The sequence below is a fragment of the Solea solea genome, chromosome 5 (assembly GCF_958295425.1).
Source record: "Solea solea chromosome 5, fSolSol10.1, whole genome shotgun sequence".
Lineage (NCBI taxonomy): Eukaryota > Metazoa > Chordata > Actinopteri > Pleuronectiformes > Soleidae > Solea > Solea solea.
In genome coordinates this window covers 2669556-2695965 of record NC_081138.1, presented here as the reverse complement: position 1 = coordinate 2695965, position 26410 = coordinate 2669556, and the positions used below count along the sequence as shown (strand labels likewise).

The 26410-nt window shown below is 44.6% G+C and overlaps 1 protein-coding gene and 1 long non-coding RNA gene across 7 annotated transcripts in view; one reads left to right on the top strand and one right to left on the bottom strand.

Moving 5' to 3' along the window:
- The window catches only part of LOC131459316 (uncharacterized), a 233381-nt gene that overhangs the window by 85659 nt on the left and 121312 nt on the right, over nucleotides 1–26410 (bottom strand). The window contains exon 5 of the long non-coding RNA XR_009240235.1: nucleotides 14717–14781. This is a non-coding gene — a long non-coding RNA (uncharacterized LOC131459316). The remainder of the gene's footprint in view (nucleotides 1–14716; nucleotides 14782–26410) is intronic.
- Nucleotides 1–26410, top strand: part of sox6 (SRY-box transcription factor 6) — a 122828-nt gene that overhangs the window by 83500 nt on the left and 12918 nt on the right. For 5 of the 6 annotated variants that reach the window (XM_058629007.1, XM_058629006.1, XM_058629008.1 and 2 more), the window contains 5 exons: nucleotides 4521–4644; nucleotides 8133–8212; nucleotides 15711–15860; nucleotides 17783–17960; nucleotides 18367–18554. In XM_058629007.1, the coding sequence (XP_058484990.1) occupies nucleotides 4521–4644; nucleotides 8133–8212; nucleotides 15711–15860; nucleotides 17783–17960; nucleotides 18367–18554 (720 nt within the window). The remainder of the gene's footprint in view (nucleotides 1–4520; nucleotides 4645–8132; nucleotides 8213–15710; nucleotides 15861–17782; nucleotides 17961–18366; nucleotides 18555–26410) is intronic. The other variant, XM_058629004.1, reaches the window with a different exon arrangement.

Genomic DNA, 26410 nt, shown 5'->3' with positions numbered 1-26410 from the left:
AAAAATGTGAAAAAGGAAGTTAGCGCGAGCTGCTGATCTGACAGCTACTAAAGTGTGGAAGTAATTTTATTAAAATGAGATGTCAGTGAAACACGAGTCCTCCACTAATTACTGATGATTGTGATCTCATCCCCATGAAAAAAGGCCTCTATTATAATCTAAATGATTTTACACAATTAGGGAGACATTATCACCACAAGCCCTTCAGAACATGTTTTGGCTACTTGTGGTCATATTGTTTTCCGTGTTTTCGGCGCGAAGCTCTGAGAGTGGCTGTACCTTTTTCACCTCGCTTCCTCAAGACAAACCAACGCAGATTATATCCGAGATAAGCATCTGTTTGAGAGGTGTGTTCAAAGGTGTCAAGTAGCAGATAATCAGGATATTATACCCAGGATCTCACAGATGCTTTCATGCTAGAAACCGTGGAACGAGGTGAGACTGAGGCAGACGTCACAGTCTTTTAATTAAGTTAATATGGACTTTTTTTTTGCTTCACATAGAGAGTACAGCCAAATTACATCTTTATATATATATATATATATATATATATATATATATGTACTCTCTTTGTACAAATGCTGCTGAATATAATATAATGAAATAAAATATAATATTTTCTTTGCATCTCGGCAGTAAAACACTTTCAGATTCTGACTTTCAGCTGTGTAGCAAAGCTCGAGTGGGCTCAGTGCGTGGAAGTGTAGGGTTTAGAGAGGCAGAGCGAGAGCGAGAAGCCAGCAGGGGGTCTTCAGCAGGCCTCCTCTGTGTTTTCTACACACTATAACAGACACTGAGGAGCATGGGTGTTGACAGGGGTCCAAGTGAGCGCTGTAATGTGCTGTACGTCTCCATTTGCACTCAGCGTTTTTTGGAGCTGGACGCTCGCGTGTTTATGGAAACATTACTCATTACGTGGTGTTTTAAATCGCACAGGAACAACTGGCTGTATTTCACCACATGTATGCAGTGGATAGAAGGAACTAGAAGTGCGTCATCCATGGGTTAATGTAGTATTAAGAGTGTGTGGAGTTATTTATTGATTTGAGGAAAATTGACATCAGTTTCTTCAATATCAATATAACAATGGTCCAGTATATGAGAATACACTTTGAGAAACAAAGCCGAGGATTTGTGAACTGCTTTTGTTTAAAACCACAATTCGATTTTTTCTGTAATCTTTTTCCACTTTATCTGACATTTTTACCACAATAATTATCAATATTGATTTATTTGACCATATCGTCCAGCCCTAACTTCCTTTATACTGCATATATGAAAGAAATGTAATAAAAAAGATGAAAAGTCACACATTTATGCCAAATGTGGCATAAAGCTGCCAAATTATGCAACTAAAATACAGTAGGAGAACATGTTGCAGATGTAATACAACTTAAAATGTGACTAGAACAAACCAGATCAGCTGCTCAATAATCCTGTACAGGATCTATAAGCCTACGGCCGCCGACTTGCTACACAACTGCGAGTTGGTGCTATTTATCAAATCCCAGCGACTCCTTGAGAGGGAAACAGATTGCGTGCTGGCCCGCTACAGACTTCATCAGGTCATGTGAATTGATGATACATGTTGCAAGGCGGCCGAGTTCCCCCAGAAACCGCTGTTGGAGCGCGTGCTGGCAGAGACGGGGGCCTCGGCCAAGTCTGTCTGACTGATCACTACAGATGCTCCTCTTCAAGTATTCCGAGTCAGATCCTTAGTGCCGGGTCTTGAGGGACAAACAATAGCACCTGTTCCTCATAAGATAGCCCATTCATGTATCTTTAATGAAGCCTGGGGGCAGATGGTGTGAAATGACATTATCCAGTACTTAGCAGTGCTAAGACAAAGGAAGAGCAGTGCCAGCACAACAATGGCGCTGTATTTACGAGGAGAAGGGAGGACGCTGCCCAAGTGCCCCGCTCACATCTGCTCCACTTTATTCTCTGACTCCTCAAGATCATGTTGGCAACGGAAAGATCCCGGGCACTCAGCCCATACGTGGATGAACTTGAATGAGAGTGGAAGGCAAACAGTATGCGAGCACTTTTTTCTGTTTTAAATTAACTTCTTAATTTTCCTACTAATTTGCTTTAACAGTCAATTTTTCTTCTTTTTTTTTTGTGTGAAGACAAAGCGTTTGTGAAAATGTCGGGATGTGCTCCGTCAGTGCGCCAGCTGCTAATCGACAGTGCGACTAACCTCCACTATTTGTTGCCACCTTGAAGCGCCTCAAAATTTGATTTGCCTTTCTCTGACATTAGTTGCCGTAAATTAAACTTTAATGTGCGCAGCTCATTACCGCAAATCACGGCGATTCCGACTCAATGCGTTTATTTCCCCTTCAACGCGCATTTACGCTCCGTCTTGCCTCAATGAATCTTGTATATTCGGCCCCATATTTTAAAATAATAATAGTGATAAAAGCTGATATCCCAGATGAAATGATATCATTTGCATTTAATGTGCAGTGGAGGGAAAACAGGGCCGATATCTGATGTCTTTATAGATACGCCGCGTTTGCATCACCACAGTTCCTCTGTTCTCTTTGTTGTGCGTCGGACGATTGGAAAAAGGATCATAATGACGTGTGCGGTCGTTTTTACCTTTAAACTTTTAAACTAACTAACTAGCAGCTGACTCGCTGATATTTCGACTCGAGAGAAAACTGTTTTTTATTCGCGAGCTTGAGGAAATGTGGACCGAGAGCTGTGAATAATTTATGACGAAGGGCTGATTTAAATCATCACTACTGGAAACGGAGTGAGTGACGTTTTGCTTTCTGTGTTTAGTTCAAATATTTGGCAGTCAATAACATAACTTAGATGACATAACCTTTTATTTACTGTTGAAGTGTGTTAGTTCATTCACGATGGTTTATGCAATACATCTGTAACGCACACGGAGGCATGTGGACTTGAGGGAGTCTCTTTCTCTGTCTTGTGACTACCACACAGTCAGAAACAGACTCCATCTGGTTTTACAGTCCAAACACACAGACAGAGAAAAACGGTGTTCCCCAGTGTCTCACCCCCCCACCTGTCACTGGCCCTGCCTCATGTTGTGACATTAATTATTGTGTTTTTCCATATGTTCCATACATGCGAGGCCAAAATCCATCGTTCATCCATTTCAGCCTGGAAACTTGGAACACAAATCCCTACAAATCCCCATAAAGCAATGTTTTATTTAAGGTCATTCGTCGCGGTCTCCTCGGACGTTTGTTTTTTCTGCAGTGACGGCACATTTCGACAGAATTACTTTGAGAAGAATGACATACTTTTCTATTCTTCTGCGCCGCACTCCCTGCACTTGCACTTTGGTAAAAGCTCCGTAGACATAAAATGTTCCTGTTTATTTGGATTTTTCAGTCGAGCTCTGCACCTCTGGACAGATCAATAAAAGTAGTTTTAAGTAGTTTTGTGTGCTCGCTGCGAGGGAAGCCGGGTGCAGCCACTTTGGTGCGGGGTCTACAGGGGGACGAGCGCAGGCTGAAAAAGTGGAGATCGTAGCAGACCTCAGCCAGAACATGGGCGGGGGAGTGGGGGGGGGAGCAGGTTGATTTCATGCCCCAATGCAGCGGCGGTAATTGCACCCAGACCCGTTTTATTGCGAGTTGATTTTAAGGAGGGATGAATGGAGAAACATTCTGTAAAGTGTTTATTTTGGGGGATGACCTTTATTAACCCATTTTCCAGGCAGGTTCCCCTGAGGTAGGCTGGCTCAGTGCTAGATTAACTCTCGCAGGCCCGTGGTAGCAGAGCTGCTCCTCGTCATAGACTCTCAGGAAGCAGGACGTGACAGTGAGATTGGACCTTGCAACACGTGCACAAAAACGCCACATGCCACTCTTCAGACATACGCTGCTCGCCCACCCTTGACACACACACACACATGCGGGGAGTTTGTTGCCGATATCCCCAGTAGACAAGCCAGCAACAGGCTGCGCGGTGAAGGTTAGTATGGGAGAGGAACAGACGCAGTCGGAGAACGACATTAAAATGAAATACAGCAAGTGGCGAGTACTTTTCAACCAGCTGCTATTTTTCCTGTGCTGAAAACAGTAGTAGTAAATTACTGGATTGTCTTCAGGCTTTTATCATCTGAGTAAATGATCATCCAAGATTGTGTGACTAGTTGATCTTCCCTTGAGGAGTGTGTGTGTGTGTGCTTGTAGAACACTTGTTGGTGAGTGCCTCTTTCAGCACATGCAGTATTTGCCTCCAGATGCCTTAAAGACCTTTTCGAGCCTCTCCGCTCTCTGTCCCACACGTCGCCTCCTCTACCTGACGCTGAGACAATGTGCATATGCGGGGGCCTTTGATGGAGAAAGGTAAAAAATGGTGGTTTGGATTAAGAACTCAGCTCGGGTTTGTGTGAGCGCATGCGGGCCGACATTGGCGCGGAGCCCCCCTGTCAGCACGCGTTAGGAAGAGCTGTGATCTGGTAACTGGGCTGTATGTTTCTGTGAACCGTGCCTGTGCTAAGGCCTCTCTCTGATCTCTGCTCCCTATCTGTTCAGCAGGTCCAGGGTCACATGCCTCCGCTCATGATCCCCATTTTTCCACACGACCAACGCACTCTGGCAGCCGCCGCCGCCGCACAGCAAGGCTTTCTCTTCCCCCCGGGAATGTCTTATAAGCCAGGTATGCTTGCAACTTCATTTTTGACTTCACCCCCTTCCCCTTTCCCTTCCTCCCCCCCCTCTCTCTCTGCTTGCTATGTCTCATATGCATCATCACAATTACAACTCTTACGCCTGTAGTCGTTACACAACTCGACATGCACCAGAGGCACGGTAACCGACATTCACACTTGAGGCCACTGACATGCTCTGCTCTGTCTGAACTTGGACTCGAGACCAAGCCTGGGAATGTTCTCATCTGAGTGGAACAATAGATATGGGCAGAGAAGCAGAGGAATGTAAACATGTCTCTGACATGAAAGTATCCTTCAGGAGTGAGCTGGCTCTAATCGCCTTTTTTAAGTATCCGCTGATCCGACAACACAAAGGATCCACACCCTAAATAAAAAGTCTTCCTGTTGTTACCGACGATACGCTGTTTTCATTTCACACAATTATGCCCATTTGACAGCAAAGTAAAGTAATTAAAGAACAATTATTAGATGAGTAGTTTCTTTGGACGGGGTTAGGAACAGGTTTTCACTGCTTGTAACAACAAGTCTCTTTCTCCTCCTTTGTCTTTCAAATTGAGTAAAGACAAGAGCCACAGCTTTAAAAACATTAAAAAAAAGTTTGCTGCAACACGTTGACTGATGTTCTGCCAGCAACAGTAACCTCATACACCCTCGTATTATAGTGGAAAAATTAAAGACGTGCTACTGTACACATATAAAACGATTAAGACAAATCTATACATGTTTTGTATTAAACCTCAACATCTCCCAAACATGTGAATAGAAGGAAACAGTGTTGTGTTGATGAACACCTCGCTGGTGTGTTTGTAGAACAAAGACGAGGTTCACGGCGGAACATCAAAAAGGTGTGGTAGTGCAGTTAATGAATTAACTATAAAAACCACAGGATGAAAAAGAAAGTCAGCTATTTTGGAACTATGGAGCCATGACAGCTTAAACAAAGTGCCTGAGGGGGAGTCTTTTACCAGTATGCTTTGTGCACTAGATTTGACAAGGAAAATGTTTTAGTTCAAATAACGGGAGCTATTATGGAATCATGGTCAGGGGGTCGCCGTGTGCATGGTTCCTGCATAATTCATGAGTTCATGAAGAAATAGCAAAGGGGGTCTGAAAATGACTCTTGCAGTGAGGAGAGGTATTTTCTTTATAAAAAAAAAATAAATCTATTATTTCACCCGCTACGACACAATATACACAATATTTCCAGAGAATACAATGTTATCATCGCCCCCCCCGCCGCGCACACAGGATGCTGCCGCGTCCGTCCTCCATGAAGTGAGTGGCCAAGCATTCACTTCCAAGACTAAGGCACACTAATCTGATGTTATCATTATGAGACAGCCCCCAGGGACCACTGCTTATGACCCCGGGGCCCTGCGGTGCTCCCGTGGAAACAGGGTCATTCTAGCGCCGCAGTAGCAAGTCATCACCCCGTCCGCTGGCTGTGCTCAATGGCCTGCTCTTCCACGGTTAGACAAGCACAGCCGCCGAGTCGTCGACTCATCTGTTAAACAAATAGGTACGAGTCGGACTTCCCGGTCTGCGCGCACTGTTGACACAGACGTGGCAGCATTCAGTCTGATGTGCCTCTAATGAACCTGCAGAATGATCTCACAGCTCTCTCTGCGTTCCGCTGCCAGTCTTTCTCAAAGGCGGCGCTTAAAACTTTTATTTTTTATTATTATTTCTAGTTGTCACTTCAAAATATTAAAATTTCAAAATAAAAAATATATATATATGCAAAAGTCTTATAATATAGACACAAAATATAATAAAATGAATGAGGAATTGGAATAATCATGCTTGTACATTGACTTGACTGTGCATGGAAACATACTGAGAGTGCTAGAAGATCAAGTTTGAGTGGTACAGTGATATTTATGCATCATCATTTGATCTGGACTAATAAAAAGGCTTCAGCTACTGTACATCTGTCAGCCCTGAGCCGAATGATGTCTTGTATTTCAGCATCACATGAGCAGGGAAATGACCACGGTGTCACCTGCTCTGCTCTCCCCCCCACAGACCCCAGCCACTGGGCGTGGGATCGGCCACGGAGACTTTTAATAAAACAACAAACAAAAACACAGATTTAAATGTAACTGCCGAAAACTGGCGCAGGGTCCGTTGTGCTGCCTCGACACAGACTGTGTGCATCCAAGACGAGCCAGACCTCGGAGCCTGAGAGCCCCAAGCAGTGGTGGGGCGCTCACTTAGCACATGACCCTCCCCAGGTTTCACATGACATCTAAAGACATCCAGCCATTTATTATTCCCAAATCCGACGTCACGGAGAGCACAGAGCAAGGGAGAGACAGAGAGAAAGTGATACCAAAGAAAGAGGAGGTATAGAAATAACCACACGGCCGCACATCCAACCCAGCACCATTTGAAACCACTTCTGCTGTGTGATTTTATTCGCTCCTAAATGGGGATTGAATTTCCATGGCTTGTATCACATTGTGCTGCGCTGTACAAGATTGCAAAGTGAGGCGAGCGCGCGAGGGCAAAGTGAAAGAGAAGGTATATACATTTACCTTGTCTGTGGCTTAATGGCTCCATATGTTTGTGAGGGGAAGTGACAGGCAGAAGTGGGGTCTGAGCGAAGGCCAACTACCCCTCCCCTCTCACACTGTGTGTCCCCCGACACCCCCCTACTCCAGACCCACCCTGCTCTCTACGAACACTCTCTGTGCTGCCCCGTCTCACTGGGGCTGTTGTGTGCGTCTCGACGCACCGGGGCTGAATGTGTAAAAGCTTCTGTACCCCGTGGATATCCCTCATCCTGCAGCCGCTGTCTGACAAACATGCTGATGGCAGGCCAACAGCGTGAATAGTAATGAATACCGCTGCTATTGGGAAAACCTATTCTTTCTGGCTTGATCACAGTGACAAGCGAGATAAGAATGTGTGTTTGTGTGTGTGTGTGTGTGTGTGTTTTTACTCTTGTTATTGTGACTGCACACTTGTTCTAACCAGTTCACATACAAGTGCTTTCACTCGGCTGCCAAAGCTATCACTCAGACACAAACAATGTAGTGTTGAACAATAGCCAGACAAGTCTACAGCTGTACGGACTGCCTGAGAGAACATGCTGGTCCTTTTTACATAACCACTAATTGAATACCAGGGGGATAGTTAACATTTATTGTGAACACACACACACACACACATGCATGCATGCGTCCATAACTTGTTGAAATATTTTGCTGTCATGATATGTTTCCAAGAGAGAAGTGCAGGTGGAGGAAGGAGAGAATGGTGTGAAATGTTCCCAAGTAATCCCGCTGCAGTAGCACTAGATTAGCCTTTTGTTAATGCAGATGTTTGGGCTCGGAGCCGAGGGCTCGTTGCGATGTGCCACATTGCTGTGGCAGAGCAGCGCGGGGCCCGGCGTATCCGTGTTGGCACTTGCCTGCTCTCATTGTCTGAACCTGTATGCATTGTTGTCTCCCTCTCTCTCCCTCTCTGACAGGTGATAACTACCCGATGCAGTTCATTCCATCCACAATGGCAGCTGCGGCAGCGTCAGGACTCAGCCCCCTCCAGCTCCAGGTATGTACGGCACTACGACAAAGAATGCTCGGGACGCCCGCCAAGCCCTGGGCAGGGAGAATGGCTGAGCAGCTGTACGCTGAGTGACGAGCCGCACACTAAATAATCCTGGAAGCCCCTGGCTAACACGTGCTGATCATCTTACATATGTCATTTATCCCGTTTTATAGAGGATTTATCCCCCCAGCAGAGGAGCAAGGAAGATAATAGTTATTAGCCGGAATGAGAATCACTTTGGTTTCCTTAATCGCCTGCCAGTGAATTTATCACGGGACACCTGAGTGTGTAATCAAACATCTCCTTTTATTTTACTGCCGTTACCTTAACTGGTATATGTTTTTTTCTATTAGGATAAAAAATATGAAGGAAAAAAAAAAAAAGTTTGTTGTACAGTATGTGAAGCTCAGTGGGGATTATTAAGCAACAGAAATGTTGGGAGTGGTTCCAAACCCTACAGGCTTTTCTAACAGCTTTTAAGAGAGCTGAACCCAGGTCATACCTTCACCTGAGGACAAAATGCTTAATATAGATAATTAACTGCCTTCAACGCTCCACGTACTATTGTTACCACAGACTTTTATTCCCATAAAAGATAAAAGAAGCCATCTTACATAACCTCGCTTCTATAACTTTCCTTTGCAGTTTTGAGTAACTGGATTTGAAGCATATCTACAAATCAGTATTGTTCTCCAAGAGCGAGAAAAGGGGGGAGAAAGATTAGAAAGCTTAAGTCACTGCAGCGTCTCTGTCAACAATAGCAAGAAAAAACTCAAGTGAAACATGTGATTCTTAACAGCTGACAAAAAGATTAAACCAGGCGAGCTGAAGCATTCTTGCACATACGTGTCCGTGAGAGCCAAAGAAGGAGGTCGCATAAGTAAATATGTTGTTGGAGTTTAGTTTGTGTATCAAAGCAAAGTCCATTGGAAAGGAGTGGTTGTTCAGACAGACAGACAGACAGACAGACAGACAGGCACGCAGAGTCTATTTATGGTGGTGTATGAGGTCAGATGAGACAGTCATATATCTGAAGGTTGGGGTGAGGAGGGCAGGCAGGTCTGCAGTCATTAATTCTGATTATGCATCTAACCCTGGGAATGGGCAAAAACACTGCCTCCAAAAACCATGACTTGGCCGACCTTTATAGAACACAGTCAACAAAAAGAGGTGCATTTTCCATTAATTGAAGTCTGTCAGCCTGTCACATATTCCGCCTGCTGGCTGCTATTTACCCTGCATAGAGACTCCCCTTAAAACAGCAAGGCAAGTCAAACATGCCCTTTTCTCCATGGCTGGGAGCAACAAACCATGTGACCGCTGCCACTTCCTCTACAAAGCACTGAGAGCCCGTTATGATTAAAAACATCATATCGATCCAGACGGCGAATTAAGTTACAGTTGTCTCCTCCCTTTTTAAAGCAATAATAGCACCGGCGCGCGCCGTCTCCTTTAAAATTAACCCAGTGCATGGAAAGTTATATATAGTTTACTTCAGCGGGAAAGAAAATTATCATAAACAATGTCAAAATCACAACACAACCAATGTCCAGTGATAAAACAGTTAACAATCGATTATTAATCGATTACTAAATTAATCGACAACTATTTTGATAATCGATTCATCGGTTTGAAGCTTTTTTTCATGATTAAAACAGGATTTCTGATTGTTTAAGCTTCTTAAATGTGAATATTTTCTTCATTTCTTAGAAATAATTAAAAGTGAATCATTTTGGTTTGTGGACAAAACACGACAACCGAGAACATCATCATTTCCAGGTTTGATGAACCGATCAACATTTTTTAAGGTTTTCTGATATTTTATGGACCAAACGATCCATCGGGAAAATAATCGACAGATTAATCGATGATGAAAATAATCGTTAGTTGCCGCTCTAATCTTCTAATTCAAAGACTAGTCTGTCTATTTGTTTAAAGTGGAATTCCTAAATGGAATAAAACTGCTCCGCTGTCACATCGAACAAACTAATGCCTCACAAAGCTCAATGTGACAATAACCTCACCCGTAATCCGTTTTAAACTTTTAAACTTCCATCTCCACGTACACAACACACACACAAACACAGAGGTACACACAAGTCCCATACACATATGGCTGAACCCCATTAAAATATCTCTTCCTGTCAGCTGCATGGCAACGTATAATTTCCACCAATTTACTCAGTGTAGATTGTGCAATATATGAACCTTAAAAAATGATCTTATTGGAAGAATTAATTCCCACAATGCTGCAGAGGTAATGTGATCAGCCATCCAGTCAGCGAGCCTCGCCGCTCCGTCAGTCTTAATGTTGGCTGCACAGCCTCTTCACAATCTCCTCTGTCATAACAGTCTGGGATCCTCCCTCCTTCCTCTGCCCTTAAGAGAAGAAAACCCGGCGAGGTAACAAAGGCTTAAAGCTGATGGATGTAAATGAATCTTCTAGGAAGCTTTTGAGTGTTGGAGACTGTAATTTGCTTGTCAATACAGGGTGGTAGCATCAGTCTGGTGGGCTGGCAGTCTGCAAGTGGCTGTCACCAGGCGTTGCTGTACCACAGGGCAATTTCACTCAATGTTTCCCTGACAGATTGGCTCTCGTTCTCCAACTCACAGGAGAGGAGGCGGGTAAACTATCCCTGCGCAACATGCCCCTCTTCATTAGTGCCCACACAGAGGCAGGATGAGCCCAGGACCAGCAGGAAACAATGGCTCTATCCCCGCCTGTCCTTCTCTGATTACAACTGACACCTCTCACCTAACAGAGGAAATTGTGCTCAGATTGTACCCCCAATCTGTCTCCACGCCTCCTATTTTCAATTGAGCGGAGACACAAGAAGGGCATTTCCCTAATTCTACAAAAGAAATTTCTCTTAAGGGTCACACTGTCGCCGCTATTTGTACATTTAACATCGGTGGTCAAGCGAAAAACAATTTACTTTAGGTCAATATCAACTTAATGTACATCACCCTTCAGTTAAGAGGAGAGGGAGCTTTAAGAAAGTCGTGTTGTTGGGTTTTTCTTCATTGGAAGCAGGACTTTGGGGTTTAAGGATTATTGGATGAAACAAAACATCTGGGTTTTCTGTGTGCCGTATCATGGACTAAACAAATAGAAATCTTTGCTTTCACTTAGTCGAAGCCTTGTTTTCTCGCTCTTTTGCTTGTGTGATTTTTCCATCTGCATCTTGCATCTCAGTCTGTTTTTTTAACCCCAAATCACATCCTTACAGCATGATGCGTTTGCCCAAACCTTTAATATGAGGACCCACTTTTGCAAATTACAGAACAAATTTGTGCTAAAATTACAACTGGCAAACAGCGGATATTATTTTGAGGTGGTAGAAGAGACTTTTGCAAGATAAATAAATCAATAATAACTTTATTTTAGTTTAAATGTATTTAAATCCGCCATGAGTTATCGTTATAACTCATCCGCCATCATTAACAAGTGAAGCACTTTTGACTTTGAAAGAGGAAGAGAGAAAGAGAGGAGGAGGAGGAGGAGGAGGATGGGAGAAAAGAGAGAACGGACATACTGTAGAGAGCAGCTGTTTCAGTGTTTATGAGCAGAGGAGGTGGGTCTTTGAAGGTAACCCAGAGCAGTGCAGCGATGCTAGCTCGCTGCTAATAGGACGGCTAGGTGAGCAGCTGGATGGAGGCAGTGGTGAACAGAGGGACAGATGGACAGATAGAGTGGATAATGCAGTGAGCAACACTGAATGGGGGGGTCGGCTCTGGGGCCCCTCGGCTTCCACATATACACACTTACATTTGTGTGTGTGTGTGTAAGAGAGAGAAACTGACAGAGAATGACTTTCATTTCTATTTTATATAAATACTGTAGATAAAACCACTGTAGAAATAGAAGGGGAAAAAAAAAAGGCAAGAGGTGGGAGGAGGGGTAAGAGCAGAGCAGAGCAGAGCAGGTTGGGTGCCAGCAGATGAGACAGATGTTGGGCCATACTGGAAAGCATCGGCACAGTGCACCAGGACGCTTTCCTCCACTCCTGACATCTGGGTCTAGCCTGGGTCAGCCTGCCTGGTCGCCATGGGCAATGAGCCTGTACAAGCCTTGTGGCAAACGGGGCTGGCGCTGTGCTGCCTTTTAAATGGCGTGGTGCACTGAAGCACAGTTAATGCCCTCATATCCAGCCCAGTGCTCAGCACCCAGGCCAGGCAGAGGTGAATGAGACATTGACTGACAGACACACACACACACACACACACACACACACACACACACACACACACACACACACACACACACACACACACACACACACTCGCAAAACAAAGAGAGAAGTGTGATGAAAATGCATGTCAAGCTTTATTAACTATTGTTTAGGTTGTTATTTCTGTTCCTTTCTGTATTTATTTGTTGTTCTGACGAATATTTTTTCACAAATATTGACATGCTGCTCTTTAATCCACATGTGCTGCAGCAGACATAGAAGTCACAAGAAAGGCATATCATGCTTTATATCAAGCCACACCAGCTCTGTTGTTAATAAAACAGAAGCTGTCCATTGTGAATGCACATCATGCTTTGAAAAATGCCCAACATCATTATCAGCAGACTGTGTATTCTCAGTTAAATGTCGCAGGCGGAAAAGTGAACCTCCCCATTTAACCTCTGCTGCCTCCGGAGGGCTTGTTTTTAATTACCAGAGGCTAACAGGCTGACCTTGGGTGTGCTGCACTCACTTTAAATCCATGCTTGCTGAGATCTGCTCTACTCCACTGGGAAACGGGGGGAACGAAGGGGTCGGAGGAAAAACCTCCGATTTTCTGTTTGTCTGTTTCCTTGTTTACGTTTGGTATTTGTCTAATAAAAACACGGCTGATTTTAGGAGGGAAAAAAACACGACTTGCACTTATCGTAACACCCGTTCCTGATAATGGAAAACGCTATGAAGTTTTTCCTGCCTTAAGCTGAAAGAACGTTTATTATACACAGGCGCATTTGCCAGATTTCTTTTAACACGCACACATTGAAATCTCATTAGCTATTATTTCATTTTAAAAGCAGTGCCGTGGTGCGCGGCTCTGTGGCTTTCCATGAACACAATTATTATATTTGTCCTGGAACACGCGTTTCCCTTTGTCAAGAAGAAAAAAAGCTAACGCGTGGAAACAGACGGGTCCTGAGCTCCACTCAGGCTTTCACCTACTCCTCCAATACCCCAGAGTTGGGGCATTGACTTTCAGCTTGACCCTCATTACCATGAACCTTTTGCTGCCCCCACCTGGCAAGTAGATGTGAAGAAGAGGCTATTAGACGCGAGAAAGACAAGAGCGAGCAGAGGGAAGCGGGCAGATGTCTTCTGCTTAGGGAGAGCAGCCTTGGCAGGGAGCGTAATACACCTCAGCCTTTGACACCTCATTGCCCCGCTCTATTCACAACTTCTTGTAAGATTTTTAAAGTCTTTCTTCATGAAATGTCAAACTATTATAGTCTGTGTCGAACCACAAAACACACTCTTTTCCACATTTGTCCTTGAGCGGTGGATGGGCGCGTTAACACACCTTTCATCCGTCTTTTCCCTCTGATTGTGTTTATTGTTCTTTGACTCCTGGAGTCAGACTGTTCCTGGTTACAAGGGGAGCCACCGCTTCTAACCCCATGGCAGTGACCCGCTAATCAGTGCTGAAAAGGGGCATCCTGACTGTGCCTAATTTGAGGCAAACTCTAATTACGCTCTCTTCCCACACAATACAATAAAGTTCTTCCCACTCAAGGTCAGGGCCGTGCCCGAGCGACAAGCCTGTTAGCAAACATCTGTCCGACAGACCCGGCCGCTGTCGCTCTACGTCTCACATGTAGCCTGGAGAGAGACAGGAGGGGAATGAAGTATCTATCTGACATTAAGGAGAAAATAGAATTTAGGTCCACCCCTGTGTCCGTTCCTGTCAGAGACAAAAGGCTGCTTGTGAGGGAGGTGGGGGGCCCGCGTGCTATCATTGTGGGAACATAATCAGTCTGTCATTTCCGTTTGCCCATGTGCCGTTGTTATCCCCAGGTCCCGTGGAAGAATGGCCCTTTTGTACCGCCGCTTACATGGCAGTGATAAAGTTTCTTACGGGAGCACATGTGTGTTTATATGTGGTGATATGTGCGCGGACATAAAGCGCTTTGTCTGGCTCCAGCCCGGCACCGACACCGCGGAAGGTGAGGCCAGCAGGCTGGGTGGCTTTTTTTCCGTCCGCACAAATGCAGGCTGTATGTGGCTCGTCTAACCAGGAAATGAGAAAGGCTTTGCTGATTGGCCAGTGGACAAGAAATTAGACTCTCCTTGACAGCAACCATCGAACTGAAAAGCACAACAAGCCATAACGTTTACCTAGTCTGAAGTAAGTGGGCCAGTGGGGGAGTTAAGGGGCGCAATCTCTTTGATGAAGTGAGGTCGAAGGCTACATGAAGTAAAAAACTCTTTCTCAGACAGTAGCTCTTATTGGACAGACCCCTACCATTTTCAGCAGGAGACAAAAGCCAATTTCATCACTTACCTGGTGGCCAATCAATGCAGACCTGGGGTGGACAGAAGTCTCAGCAGTTGCCGGAGTGTTGCTCTCTGCATGGACGGCGGGAAAAGAGCACACAAATAATCATTAAATCAAAAGAGTCCGGCATTGTTCCAGCATTTAATGAGATGAAACAGACATACAACATAATTCTATTAGACTATTATTACTATTTCAATAATCGCATCCAAAAGACAATTTGTGGCTCACCAGATTATTATCATTTTTTTTTTTTAAAATACTTCCAAACCTTCATATCAACATCTTTAAACCCTCTTTGTAGTATCTGCCACATAATCAGCCTACGGTGACAATTTAAATGGAACTCTCAGAGTTCAGCCCTGTTACCGGCATGACTGCTGCCGAGCGCCTCGCCAGTCACTTGTGTGGTCATGTCGCCGACTGTCGGACATCTTACTGATTTAACGCCAAGGAAAATAACGGTGATTACATCAGTGTTCTTTGTGCAGGTTTTCTAAGCCTTAATAATGCTTGTGTTAGAAATATTCTGTGATGGCGGTCCAACTGAGGTTAGGTTTCTAGCTGTGCCGAATGGGCCGGTCTCACGTGGCAGCGCGGAGACAAATCACAGGCTAGGAACTTCAACAGGAAGCTGTGTCGATGGAGAGAAATGAGAGATCTTTGCTAACACACTTGCATCCAGTCAGCAAACTTTTCCTCTGTGATGAGTGGAAAATAGGGGCTCCAAGTATTTTGAATGAAAGCCATCTCTGTGTGGTTTTTAAGACTGCTGTCTCTCTCTCTCTCTGGGTTCAGCCTTTGAAATACAGTTAAGACCTTTGATGGGGGTTCTTTGCCAGCCGTATGGAAAGAGAGGAAAGACGTAAAAGAGAGAGTGAGAGAGCGGCGGGATGAAGGCAGACGCAGAGTTCTGAGAGAGGAGAGGAAAAGACAGAATATAAAACTCTGAATGTTTGCTGGATTTGGATGTTAACGCCTTTTCTTCCCCTCTTTACAGCAACTGTATGCGGCCCAGCTTGCCAGCATGCAGGTCTCTCCTGGATCCAAGATGCCTCCGCTCCCCCAGTCCATCAATGCCAGTGGGCCCATTTCCCCCTCCTTGCTGAAGAACGACAAGAGTTCCTCCAGCCCCATCACTCAAGTCAAGGTACAGAACCCTCGTGTTCCCTCAACCTGCCCACCCGACAGTGCAGGCCTGAAGTGGCACTTGACCCAGCCGAGCCTGAAGAAAGTAGAATCTATGTTGTTCACTGCGTCACTTGGCCCGGTGCAGAGCAGAACTCCTAACAGGCCATCAATCTGTGGCGCTTTAACAAGGCCCCCTCTCTCTTAACCAGAACTTTGTGGACGTGGTTGCTATGGCGACGGCTGCTCCAAGCCAGTAATTTGTGGAACACATGGTTTCTAATTTTTCCTCACAATGAAAAGTTATTATTGTGTGTGTGTGTTTTTTTTGTTTAAATTTATTTAAACAGTTACAATAGTGGGATACAAACGCAGACAGAAATTAATCAAACATCTGACTGATGTCTCTTTTTTTTATATGTATTTTAAACAAACCAAATGCAGGATGTGTCTTTCCTGCTGCTGCTGCTGCTGCTGCTGCTGCTGTGTGGCAGAATTCCACTAGACCTCCATGCAGAGGGAGAGGCCATATATACATCATCCCCACTCACTAAGGCCATAATCAGAAACATGCACACCATTTGGAGTAGTTTAGCTTAATAATATCACAATGGAAATAAACGATAAATCATCCTGTGGAAATGTAACACACACACACACACACGCACACGCACAGGCCGCTTACCTTAAAGGATACACATTGCCCTCAAATTCACTCGACGCTTATTTCATCACTTGAGTACAATTCTCCGTTTATCAATTCATCTCCAAATGCCTGCCGTTGTTTCCCCTCACACTCACAGATTAGGCCAACATTAACACAGCATCACTTTCCTGTTAAATATTATTACAGTAAATGGCAAAAATATTACAGAGTTTTCAGTGTAACGAATCATAACGCAAACACACACACACACACACACACACACACACACACTGGCATCATCCCATATGTGTGCACAGTCCAGCGGAATCAGATTGCCTTAAGTTTTGTTTGTCTGCTTTCAGCTTCACTGCATGACAAACTGTTATTGGCACAGCAATAACAAGGCCTTGGGGCAGTGTATGCTTGAGCCATATGTTTGGACAAGGAGACACTTGGGCTTTGAAAAATACTGTTAACGACAGCATGAGCCCTAATCTGATTGAAAGGACTGCTGTTCACACACACACACACACATGCACAATTTGCACTGGGATGCAAATGTTTCTATTCAAAATAAACCGGCATTTATTGTATTTAAACAGATGTATTGATTTGTGTGTCTCTTAATAGGGCTAATTGAATTAATTAAATTGTAATATGTGACATAATGAGTGTGATTTTACAACTGGCAACTATTACCGATAATATTATATAATAATTGTTCTAAAAGGCCACAACCAGCAAATATCCAAGTACAGAATAGAATAGAGAACTATAGTCGAGTGTGATTTCTCATATTTCTTTTAGGAATGGCATATCAAAGCGTATGATAAGAGCAAGTATTCACAAATGAGGAATGGAATTAGAAAACAAGCTAATGAAGTAGATAATGTAAGTCGACAACTGATGAATGGAACAGCTGTCTTTGATCACTGGCACTGCCGTTATCTGGTCATTATTTATTCTTCCAACCAGAGTGCAGACACAGCGCACAGAGGAGGAGAGGGAGAACAGATGAAGACGTACAGAGAGACAGAATCTGCTTTAATTAGTGTGAACAAAGGCGCCGGGCAACTGCGAGGAACCTTGCAGTGGCACAGAGGAGAGGAGAGAGGAGAAGAGGAGGTAAATAGATTGCAGGATCAGCAAGGAGTTGTGGGACAGGGTAGGGATCGTATAATTAAGCAGGAACAGAGGAGAACATGCTGTCGGGGAATCTGTAGCTCTCTGTAAGAGGAGAGGCGTGGGCCACCTATTCACATCTGTCTTTCCTCACACTGCTATCTCTGCCTTCACAGGAGGAAGGAACACAGCCGCTCAACCTGTCTGCTCGGCCAAAGACGGCAGACATGGTCAAGTCTCCCACATCCCCGACACAAAACCTGTTTCCCGGCAGTAAAAACAGCCCAAACAGTCTTCTGATCAAGGGCGGAATCCCGAGTCCACTGGGAGGACTGGGACGGGGCTCGTCCCTCGGTAAGTTCCCGAGCGCGCGCCACACAAACGTTGATTCGATTCAAAAACACGCTGATGTGTCTGCTGCCTGCTGTCAAGCAAGCAAACACTTCCAGGTTACTTCAAGATAAGTCATTTTAAATCAAGTTGAATATTGTTTTTAAGCAGCTTCAGTGTAAATAACTAAACAATAATAATGAATGAAGTCAAGAACTTGAATAATAGCCCATTTTTACTTTTAAAAAGTATCAATACCTCATGCTGAATGTCCCAAAATTGCCACCATAAAGATGAAAAATAATCATTACACATAACTAAAAAGGGCATCATATTTTACATTGCACTCGAGATTTCGTAAGAGGTTACTTTCACTCCACACTACGTGTTCTAACGGACACATTTTCCGTCCAAAATCCTGTGTTCATAGATATTCTGTCCAGCCTAAACTCCACCGCGCTGTTTGGGGACCAGGACACGGTGATGAAGGCCATCCAGGAGGCGAGGAAAATGAGGGAGCAGATCCAGAGGGAGCAGCTGCAACATCACCAGCAGGGCATGGAGGCAAAGCTCTCCGCACTCACTTCAGTGGGCCTCAACAACTGCAGAGTTGACAAGGTTAGGACGCCCGTCGCACACGTTGTATCTGTGCTATTCCCGATTCAGGTCTGCACCATTGCAACCGTGAACTGACCACCAAGAGTGCTCAGGTCTCCCAGCGAGTACTGGAGGAAAGAAACTGTAAAGAAAGTGGAACATGGTGGTTTTTTAACACAGCAGTCATTCTTAAGACTGACATTTTTTCTTTAATCCATGTCCAGGGTGGTCGTATTGATAAGCGCTGGCATAAGTTCAGTGTGTACATATCTGTTTACTTTAATTAATACGGGTAAGTTTGTGCGAGTGTGTGTTTCCGAGGGCTCGGCGTCGTTGATGTCGGTGTGAGGGCCGTGACAGGCCATGGCAGTGCCCGGTGCGGGTTAAGCAAAAAAGCTCTGAAGTCTCTGCCCAATTAAAGCAGACTCGCAGCCCCTCTCCGTCCCCTGACGCGGGATTGGGCTGCTTTGTACCAGGAGTACACACTCCCAGGGATTCCCTTTAAAAATATCTTCAATCGATGAGTCAATCAAGGAGAGAAAAAAGCTGTCCTCGTCTCTTCAGCTTGGTGCCACGGTGCCAGTTGGCTGCGAGGAGCAGGCAGGAACTGGGAGCGGTGCTCATTAATATTTCAGCACCTGACACTTTCAACCAACAGCCTCAAGTAGGTCAATGTATATGTAAAAAAGTCAATGAATATCTATTTTGACTCCCCCCCCCTAATTTGGTGTTTGGAAGAGATCAGTGTCGATGCAGGTGGCCGTCAACTACGCTCTCGCTGCAGTGAAGCAGATAAATGAGTGCAGCCCACAGAGAGGACACACACAGCTCTTACCCTTTACTACGATACAGTACGATACAATGTGGTACAGTACGTTACGATCAAACGCAGCATGGAATGACACAATACTGCTTATACCGCACTACAATGGTGAAGTCAGTGGAAACACCTTCTAATATGCGACTAATCTCTTTAATTGAAAGCATCACCTCAGGTAATGCTTCTGTTTTTCGCTGAACGACAACAGGCCGACGCTCCACACTCATGCAAATCACCGTGAGCTAGTGTCACCCCGTACATCCGCTGACACCGGCCCCTATTAGGCCGGTGTGAAATTAGAGGCGCACTTTATCAAGTCAGCTAAAAGAATTGCCCCCATCATCTTCATCCTTTGGCTGCAATAAAGAACAGCAGGCTGTAATTCATCGGGGGGGGGGTGAAATGAGCGCGAAGGAGAGAGAGTCTTTTGCTGATACAAGCCAACGGACTAGAAGGGTTTGAGCGGCCCAGATAAAAGCTTTCACTTTGGTCAGTTTCAGAATATTAATATTTCAAGAAGGTGCCTCACCTGACATAAATATTGTGTGGTCTTTAATAGCTCCCCTCCCAGTCTCTTGTTTGGAAGTTTATCATAGTGAGAGCTTACATGAAGAAGATTCTGGAAAGGTAACATAAATGGGATTAAGGAGAGGTTAAGATCATCCACTGTGGCTGTTAGAGGGGGATATTAAATATTGATTTATCCCACTGTAATGACCGGGTAGAGGAGTGGGTCTAAGTGCTGCGTACAGATGGATCAATTCATCTTTTCATACAAAGTGTGTCTGAACAGTACAATGCATTCCTCCCTCACCTTTATCACTCAGGCTCTGGTTTTCTCCTTCCCTCCCTTCCTCCCTCCCTCCCTCCCTCCCTGCATGGCCGTTGACCCAGGAGAACACAATGTAGATTAGACTCTGTGTTTAACAGTACACACGCCTTTAACCTGAGGACATGTGAAATATTCATGCTTTACGGGAGCACATGTTTTTCCTCCTTTATTTGTCTGTTTTTCCCGTATCCATCCGTACAATAAAACCTTTTGCAACTCTTCCGCAATTTACCTTTCTGAAATATTTATCCAAAGATATTATTGTCTGCAGAAGGGCAATTACTTTGTTCCATTATTTACAGTCTCCTCCTCACCCAGTGAAAGCTTTTACCTTGAATGCAGCCGACAGTCAAACACGGTGAATTGTTTCCCGTAGCTTTAACTAACTGATTTTTTTAGCGCCACAGGTAAAGATAACTCGTCCCATGTGTCCATCGTGAGCACGGCTTATATAAAACTGCGAATTTTAACAGGCATTTTCAAAAATTCAGTAAAAGCAGCCTAAAAGCAAGTTGTAAAATAAAAAATGCACATAAAAATAATATAAAGACAGACAATACATGCGGCTAATGTAATTGTTTTCTCTTGCACAAACGCACAGAGAATCCATTTCACTCCATGTTACAAACTCAAAGCCAGTGTTCAGTGTGGCTGGCGAGGAAACGCTATTAAAAAGTCTTATTTCATTTGGGACAAAAGACAAATATACACTATATTAGCCTGTTTTTGAACCCATAAAGTCCAATATGACAGATTTCTGTACGGATCTGATCCTCAGGTTCCTTCAGGTTCATGCCTTTGAGCTTGTGCGAGATCAAATATATTCTCTCTGCTGACATGTCCCTAACTAGAATCAAAAGGTGAAAGGCCAATGTATTAACCTATTGAACTGCCCTTTTCTGCCCCCGCAATGCCTCCTCTCCTCAGTATTGATGACTGCAATTGTCCATTTCCCATATCCCAGAGCTCAGCCCGTAAATATTCAAATGTAGCTCACACTGGGGCTCCACAAAATCTCCTCCTAACCTATTGGTTATAGTGGTTACAGTGTTCCCTGTGTGTGTGTGTGTGTGTGTGTGTGTCTATGCACATATGCAAGTATATGTGTGTGCACATTTTTGTTACCTCTTTGGGACCTTTTGTCCTTGTCAGAGACCAGAAGTCCTCTTAGAGACCAAAACCTGGTCCTAATGAGGCAGAACCTAATCTCCGAGCACCTAGATTGGTTAGGTTAAGGACGGGGTTGGACATGAACTGGTTTCGATTAAGGTTAGGGATTAGGTTTTTGGTCAGGCTGTTCAATGCAGAGTCCCAGCAAGGATAGCAGCGCAAACCCATGTGTGTGTTTGTGTGTGTGCGCACACATGTGTGTATGTGATGCCAGGGCCCCATTCAGGCAAAGCCCTCACAAAGACTTTGAATATAATCTTGTCTGGTCCGCAGCCCTGGAAGCAATTTTCTGCTCCTTTTCGACTGCTGTCTTGGAAATTGCAAACCAAGGCGTTTTGGCTGCAATGTAAATCCTTGGCATACAAGGGTTTGCCCATCCAAATTAGATTATGCTCTACTCCCAGACACTGGCTGTAGCCAGCAAGTGCCATTGTGAAGATTGCTTACATTAATGCTTTGTCCAATTGTTCACGTTTGCCAAACGAATAAAAATAATGTATGATTCTTTATAATATATGTGTGTGTGTGTGTGTTTCCAGGTCAGGTATGTTGCTCTTCCCCAGAAAGACATCAAGGCAGCATCTTGCGAGGGTCATTTGGTGGTGGCAGCTCCATTATTTTCCACACTTGTCATTATACATGGTGAATTTCTGGCCCCAGCACAGTTGCTCAGAAAAGCCTCTGGCCTCAGTTGTGTAGACCTGTGATGCCATGCTCACCACAAGGCACATGCGACAAAGAGCGGGGGGGGGGAAAAGAATAGGCCACAAAGGACCATTTATAGACTGCGGTATTGTTGCAGTTGGAATATAATGGCTCCTGTGTCCAACAAGTCTTGAGGTTTTGTCCGTGTGTGAAAGGGGTTTGGGTAATGCTGCAGTTTCTAATATCCTGCTGTTTGCAACCTGGAGTGTTAGATAAGGCCGGAGATTTCAGCTCAACTTCACACCCCCCCCCCCTCCCCGAGGAACCAGAGTACAGTTCTGGATCATTGAGGACTGGAAACCCGTAAATGTACATGAGGTCAACAGATGATTTTAGCAGCGCAGAGACAAACATAAAGAGAAAAAAAAAACCTTAAATGTGCTACAGGACTGGAATGGTTTTATACCACGCTGGATGTTCTCAGCACCTCAGAGTGACGACAGTTAAGACATCTTTATGTTGAGATCCAGTACCTCCAGTTAGTCTTAGTGCAGGAAAAAAGTGTAAATGTTAGTGTTAAAATAAGTGTCAAATTTAGAGTGACCTCCCCCTTACACTGGAACAAGAGCAGGACCCCGAGCTGGCTCTCTTAATCTTGGAGAGGAACCCTAATTAATGTCACTGCTGTGAAAAACATGTATTATGCCAGGTTTATACAAGACATGCTTGAATGCTCGAGCATCACATACACGCTGGATGCTTGAGGACCGACTTTAAATCACATCATTGCATCCAAAATGCCAAAGATTACGCTTTCTGCGAGACGTAAACAACGGCAACAAAAGCAACTGGAGACCAGTGAGTGAGGAGTTATGATTGTTAATAACATAAAATGCTCAAGAAAATAACATTTGAGTGGGATTAGATCACACAGAGTTTGAGCTTCTTAATTTAATTAAAGGCCTTTTCTCTGCTCTGTTTTAAACAAATGAAGTGATGGCCTGGCAGTACAAACAGAACTGGAATGGGTGGCCATTTCTGCTCCGTGTGATGTTAAGGATGACTACTATAGAGCAGATGCCAGCCTTTTGTGGCTGCTACTGTTGATTCTGCTGCTGCCTGCATTAGGCTTAGCAAAAAGGGGGGGGGGGGGGGGGGGGAGCACAGGGTAAAAAAGAGAGCAACAGCCCGAATGAAAGGAACTGTGGGTTTACCACATGGCTGGATGTACTTAACATTTAAATGGTTCAAAACTAGCAAAAACTACTGGAAAGCTGCAGACTTATAAATAACATTGCAACTGGTTACAATAAAAACACAAAACAGATGAGGCACTGAGCTGTGAGGAGCTGCAGCCATGTAAAAGTGCCGTCTTTGTCTCCGCCGTGGCCGGGACAGATTGTTGAGGGACTTAGAGTGAGCCCCTCAGAGAGAAGACTCTGAAGGCTGCAGACCACAGCGATGATTGACACTCGATACACAAAGACCTATATTGTGGTCAGAGAGCCACCGGCTTCGACTCGCCACATACCAGGTGTGTGATATAACCAGAGCCGCTTCAGCACATTATCAAACATACTGTAAGTGGCTGCTTTTTCGGGGCGCTGCAGCAGCAGCTGTTAAAGGTTCCGATCGTTAAATCATTTTAAACACATGCGATCATATACAGTACTTTCCACGCGGACGAGATCTCAGCAGAAGTTAAGAATCTCAGAAATTACGGCACTTACTGTTGTCAGATTTCAAAAAAAAAGAAAAAAAAAAAGGCTAAACATGTAATTTGCTGTCGATACATACGTACACGGCCAAAAGAAATAAGCAGACTATTATATTATTTTCAGTTGGCAAACAACTACAATATGTCATGTCTGTCAGCTGCCTGAAAAATGTTTTTCTTTAAATAACTACGACCAAACATGGCGGGCTTATTTATCTGGCTGCTTGCATTGACTGAGGACGCAGTGAGCAGAATTGAATCGTCGACATGACGATTTATATCGGTAACGATGAGCGAGAGAGTAACGTGGTTAATAATTAACGGGACCTGATTAAGAGAAGTCACATGACTACTGTCTGCTACAGTTAAGCGTCGCGTCACCTTCACCTTGGCCGAACTCTCTCATTAGAGCAACGGTTGCAAATGTGCTTTTTCTCTCAGTCCCTTGAGTGCGAGAAGTTCTGCATTGATTTTTTTTTTTTTATGATATTCCTAATGATGTTTAAACGAAAACTCTAAAATCATTTAGACAAACTGACACCCCGTGAACTGAGCCGACTCCAAAACAACTGCGCGCCGATGTGCGCCGCGGTCTACCTTACTATCAAGTGTGTGTGTTTCCCCCTTTCATCTGTATCTGAACAATCTCAGGCCGTATGGCTCTGCCTATAGCCTGGAGCTATTTACAAAGGGGAGCGTGAAGGAGCGTCAGGATTGGTAGTCTGTTGCCTAAATACAGAGCAGGAGTAGGCACAATACACAGGGCCCGTTGGCCACCCGCCTCTGCCCAGAATACACCCTGTGGGCAGAGCAGCAGGCCTCCGGCACATGTTCTGTGGCCGACCAGATTAAAGCTCCTTTTACAGCACTGACAAGGGCTCTCTTTTTAGGCTCCCTCGCCCAAGAAGTTGCACAGACTCCACTATCTATCTACCTTCTCTCCGTCAGTGCGTCACATCTTCACTGGACTCGCGGCTTAAACTGCACCTAAACTTAAAAGACAAAAAGTGCACACGCACACGCGCACACGCACAGACGGCGCAGATGAGATTATAGTGGGTGGCAGTTTTCCACTACGGCTCTCAGTGCACTGCACTGCTATAATTTTAGTTGTGGGGTGGAGAGCTGCATGCTGAAGTCATTTTAAGAGGAGGGACCGCGCGCCTGCCAGCAGTTGTGGTCAGAGCAGGGGAGAAATAATGTGTCCAGTTACATCTTTTGTTTCCTGTGTCTTCATCTCTACGTCTCCGCGTCAACCTTGCGCTCCACTTTGTTTATGCAGCAGCTCGTTCGGACGCCCCTCAGCTTTTAGCAGCATCATTTTTTTTGCGTGTGTCTTTTATCATTCTCGTGCTCTGCACATTATAAATACCGTTTTATATCAGCCATATACTGATGGGCTCCCTCCCTCCCTTCACACACACACACTGCTCTTTTCCTGGCAGGAAGGCCAGCTTCCCTAAATACTGCACGTCCTTTGCTACTTCTCTTTGTCAGAGTGATCAGTAAAAATTTAATGACACTATAAAATAATAAAAGTGCCATTAATTTATCACAGCACTTGATGCACGGGCAGTAAAGCAGCATTAGTTCACTGAATATTTTCCAGCCCTAAAACAAAACCCCGATGCCGCACGGATAATTTATGGCCATAATTCCAACTATAATTCTAATTTGCAGATATAAATTACCACACTTAGAACCAATAAGTATATTAAACTCACTAAATAAAATTTTATGAAAATTCGCGCCACCATATTGCTCGGATAGTCCGATATTAATTAGCATAGATAACACAAGGAAGGGAGGGACACTTAGCTGTACCCACACCTTTATATTATCGTGGATCAAACGCCGCCTCGTATAAAGCGAAATGCTCTCATCGCAAATGAAGTGAAGCCGCGTCGAAGAATGCTTGAACAAGAGCCTCATTCAGTCGCAGCTGTCGAGTGTGCCGGCGTTCACTAATCATGTGACGCGTGCGATGGAGAAAGTTGCTCAACAGTGAGCCAGTTATTAATGAAAACCATTGACTGATGACTCCCTCTTCTCTCTCCCTCTCAACCCAACGTGATGCTTAATGATCATGAGCTTATAAAAGGACTTGATTGATCAGAGGGGGCCAGTAAAGCATGGAAGAGGGACGAGATGATGACTTTATTGCAGATACACAGAACCCGCGAGCGCCGCGTCTTCCTGGTGGACTGTCCAAGTCGAATCCGGAGCGGCACCGTTGCCCACCCGGCTAATCGCACATCAGTCACTTTGTCGTCGGGCTGCTGGCTCCTTTCATTAAGAGCAATAATGTGGCTGGGTGATAAATACGGCTCTGTGTGTGTGTTGCGTTACACAGAATGTGACACCAAGAAAGGATCTGTACTCCATCTTGTCTTTACAAAGCGTCCCCTCTCCCAGCAGGAACCGGCACATGTGTCATAATTAGAAAACACTTAAGTAAGCAAAGGGCCGTCAGAGCGACAGGCTCTAATCACAGGCCATAAGCAGGTAGTGGTTAATTGTATATCAGAATCACTCAGCTGGCTATAAATAATGACTAGTACTCCAAATATGATGGTAAATTGCAGTGCTCTCTCTGTCTCTCTTGCAATCTTTTCTTTTGAGGAATAGTTCTGGAATAAATAAAAGCATGAGGAAAATCAAAATACTGTGAAAGGACTCAAATGGACTTCAAC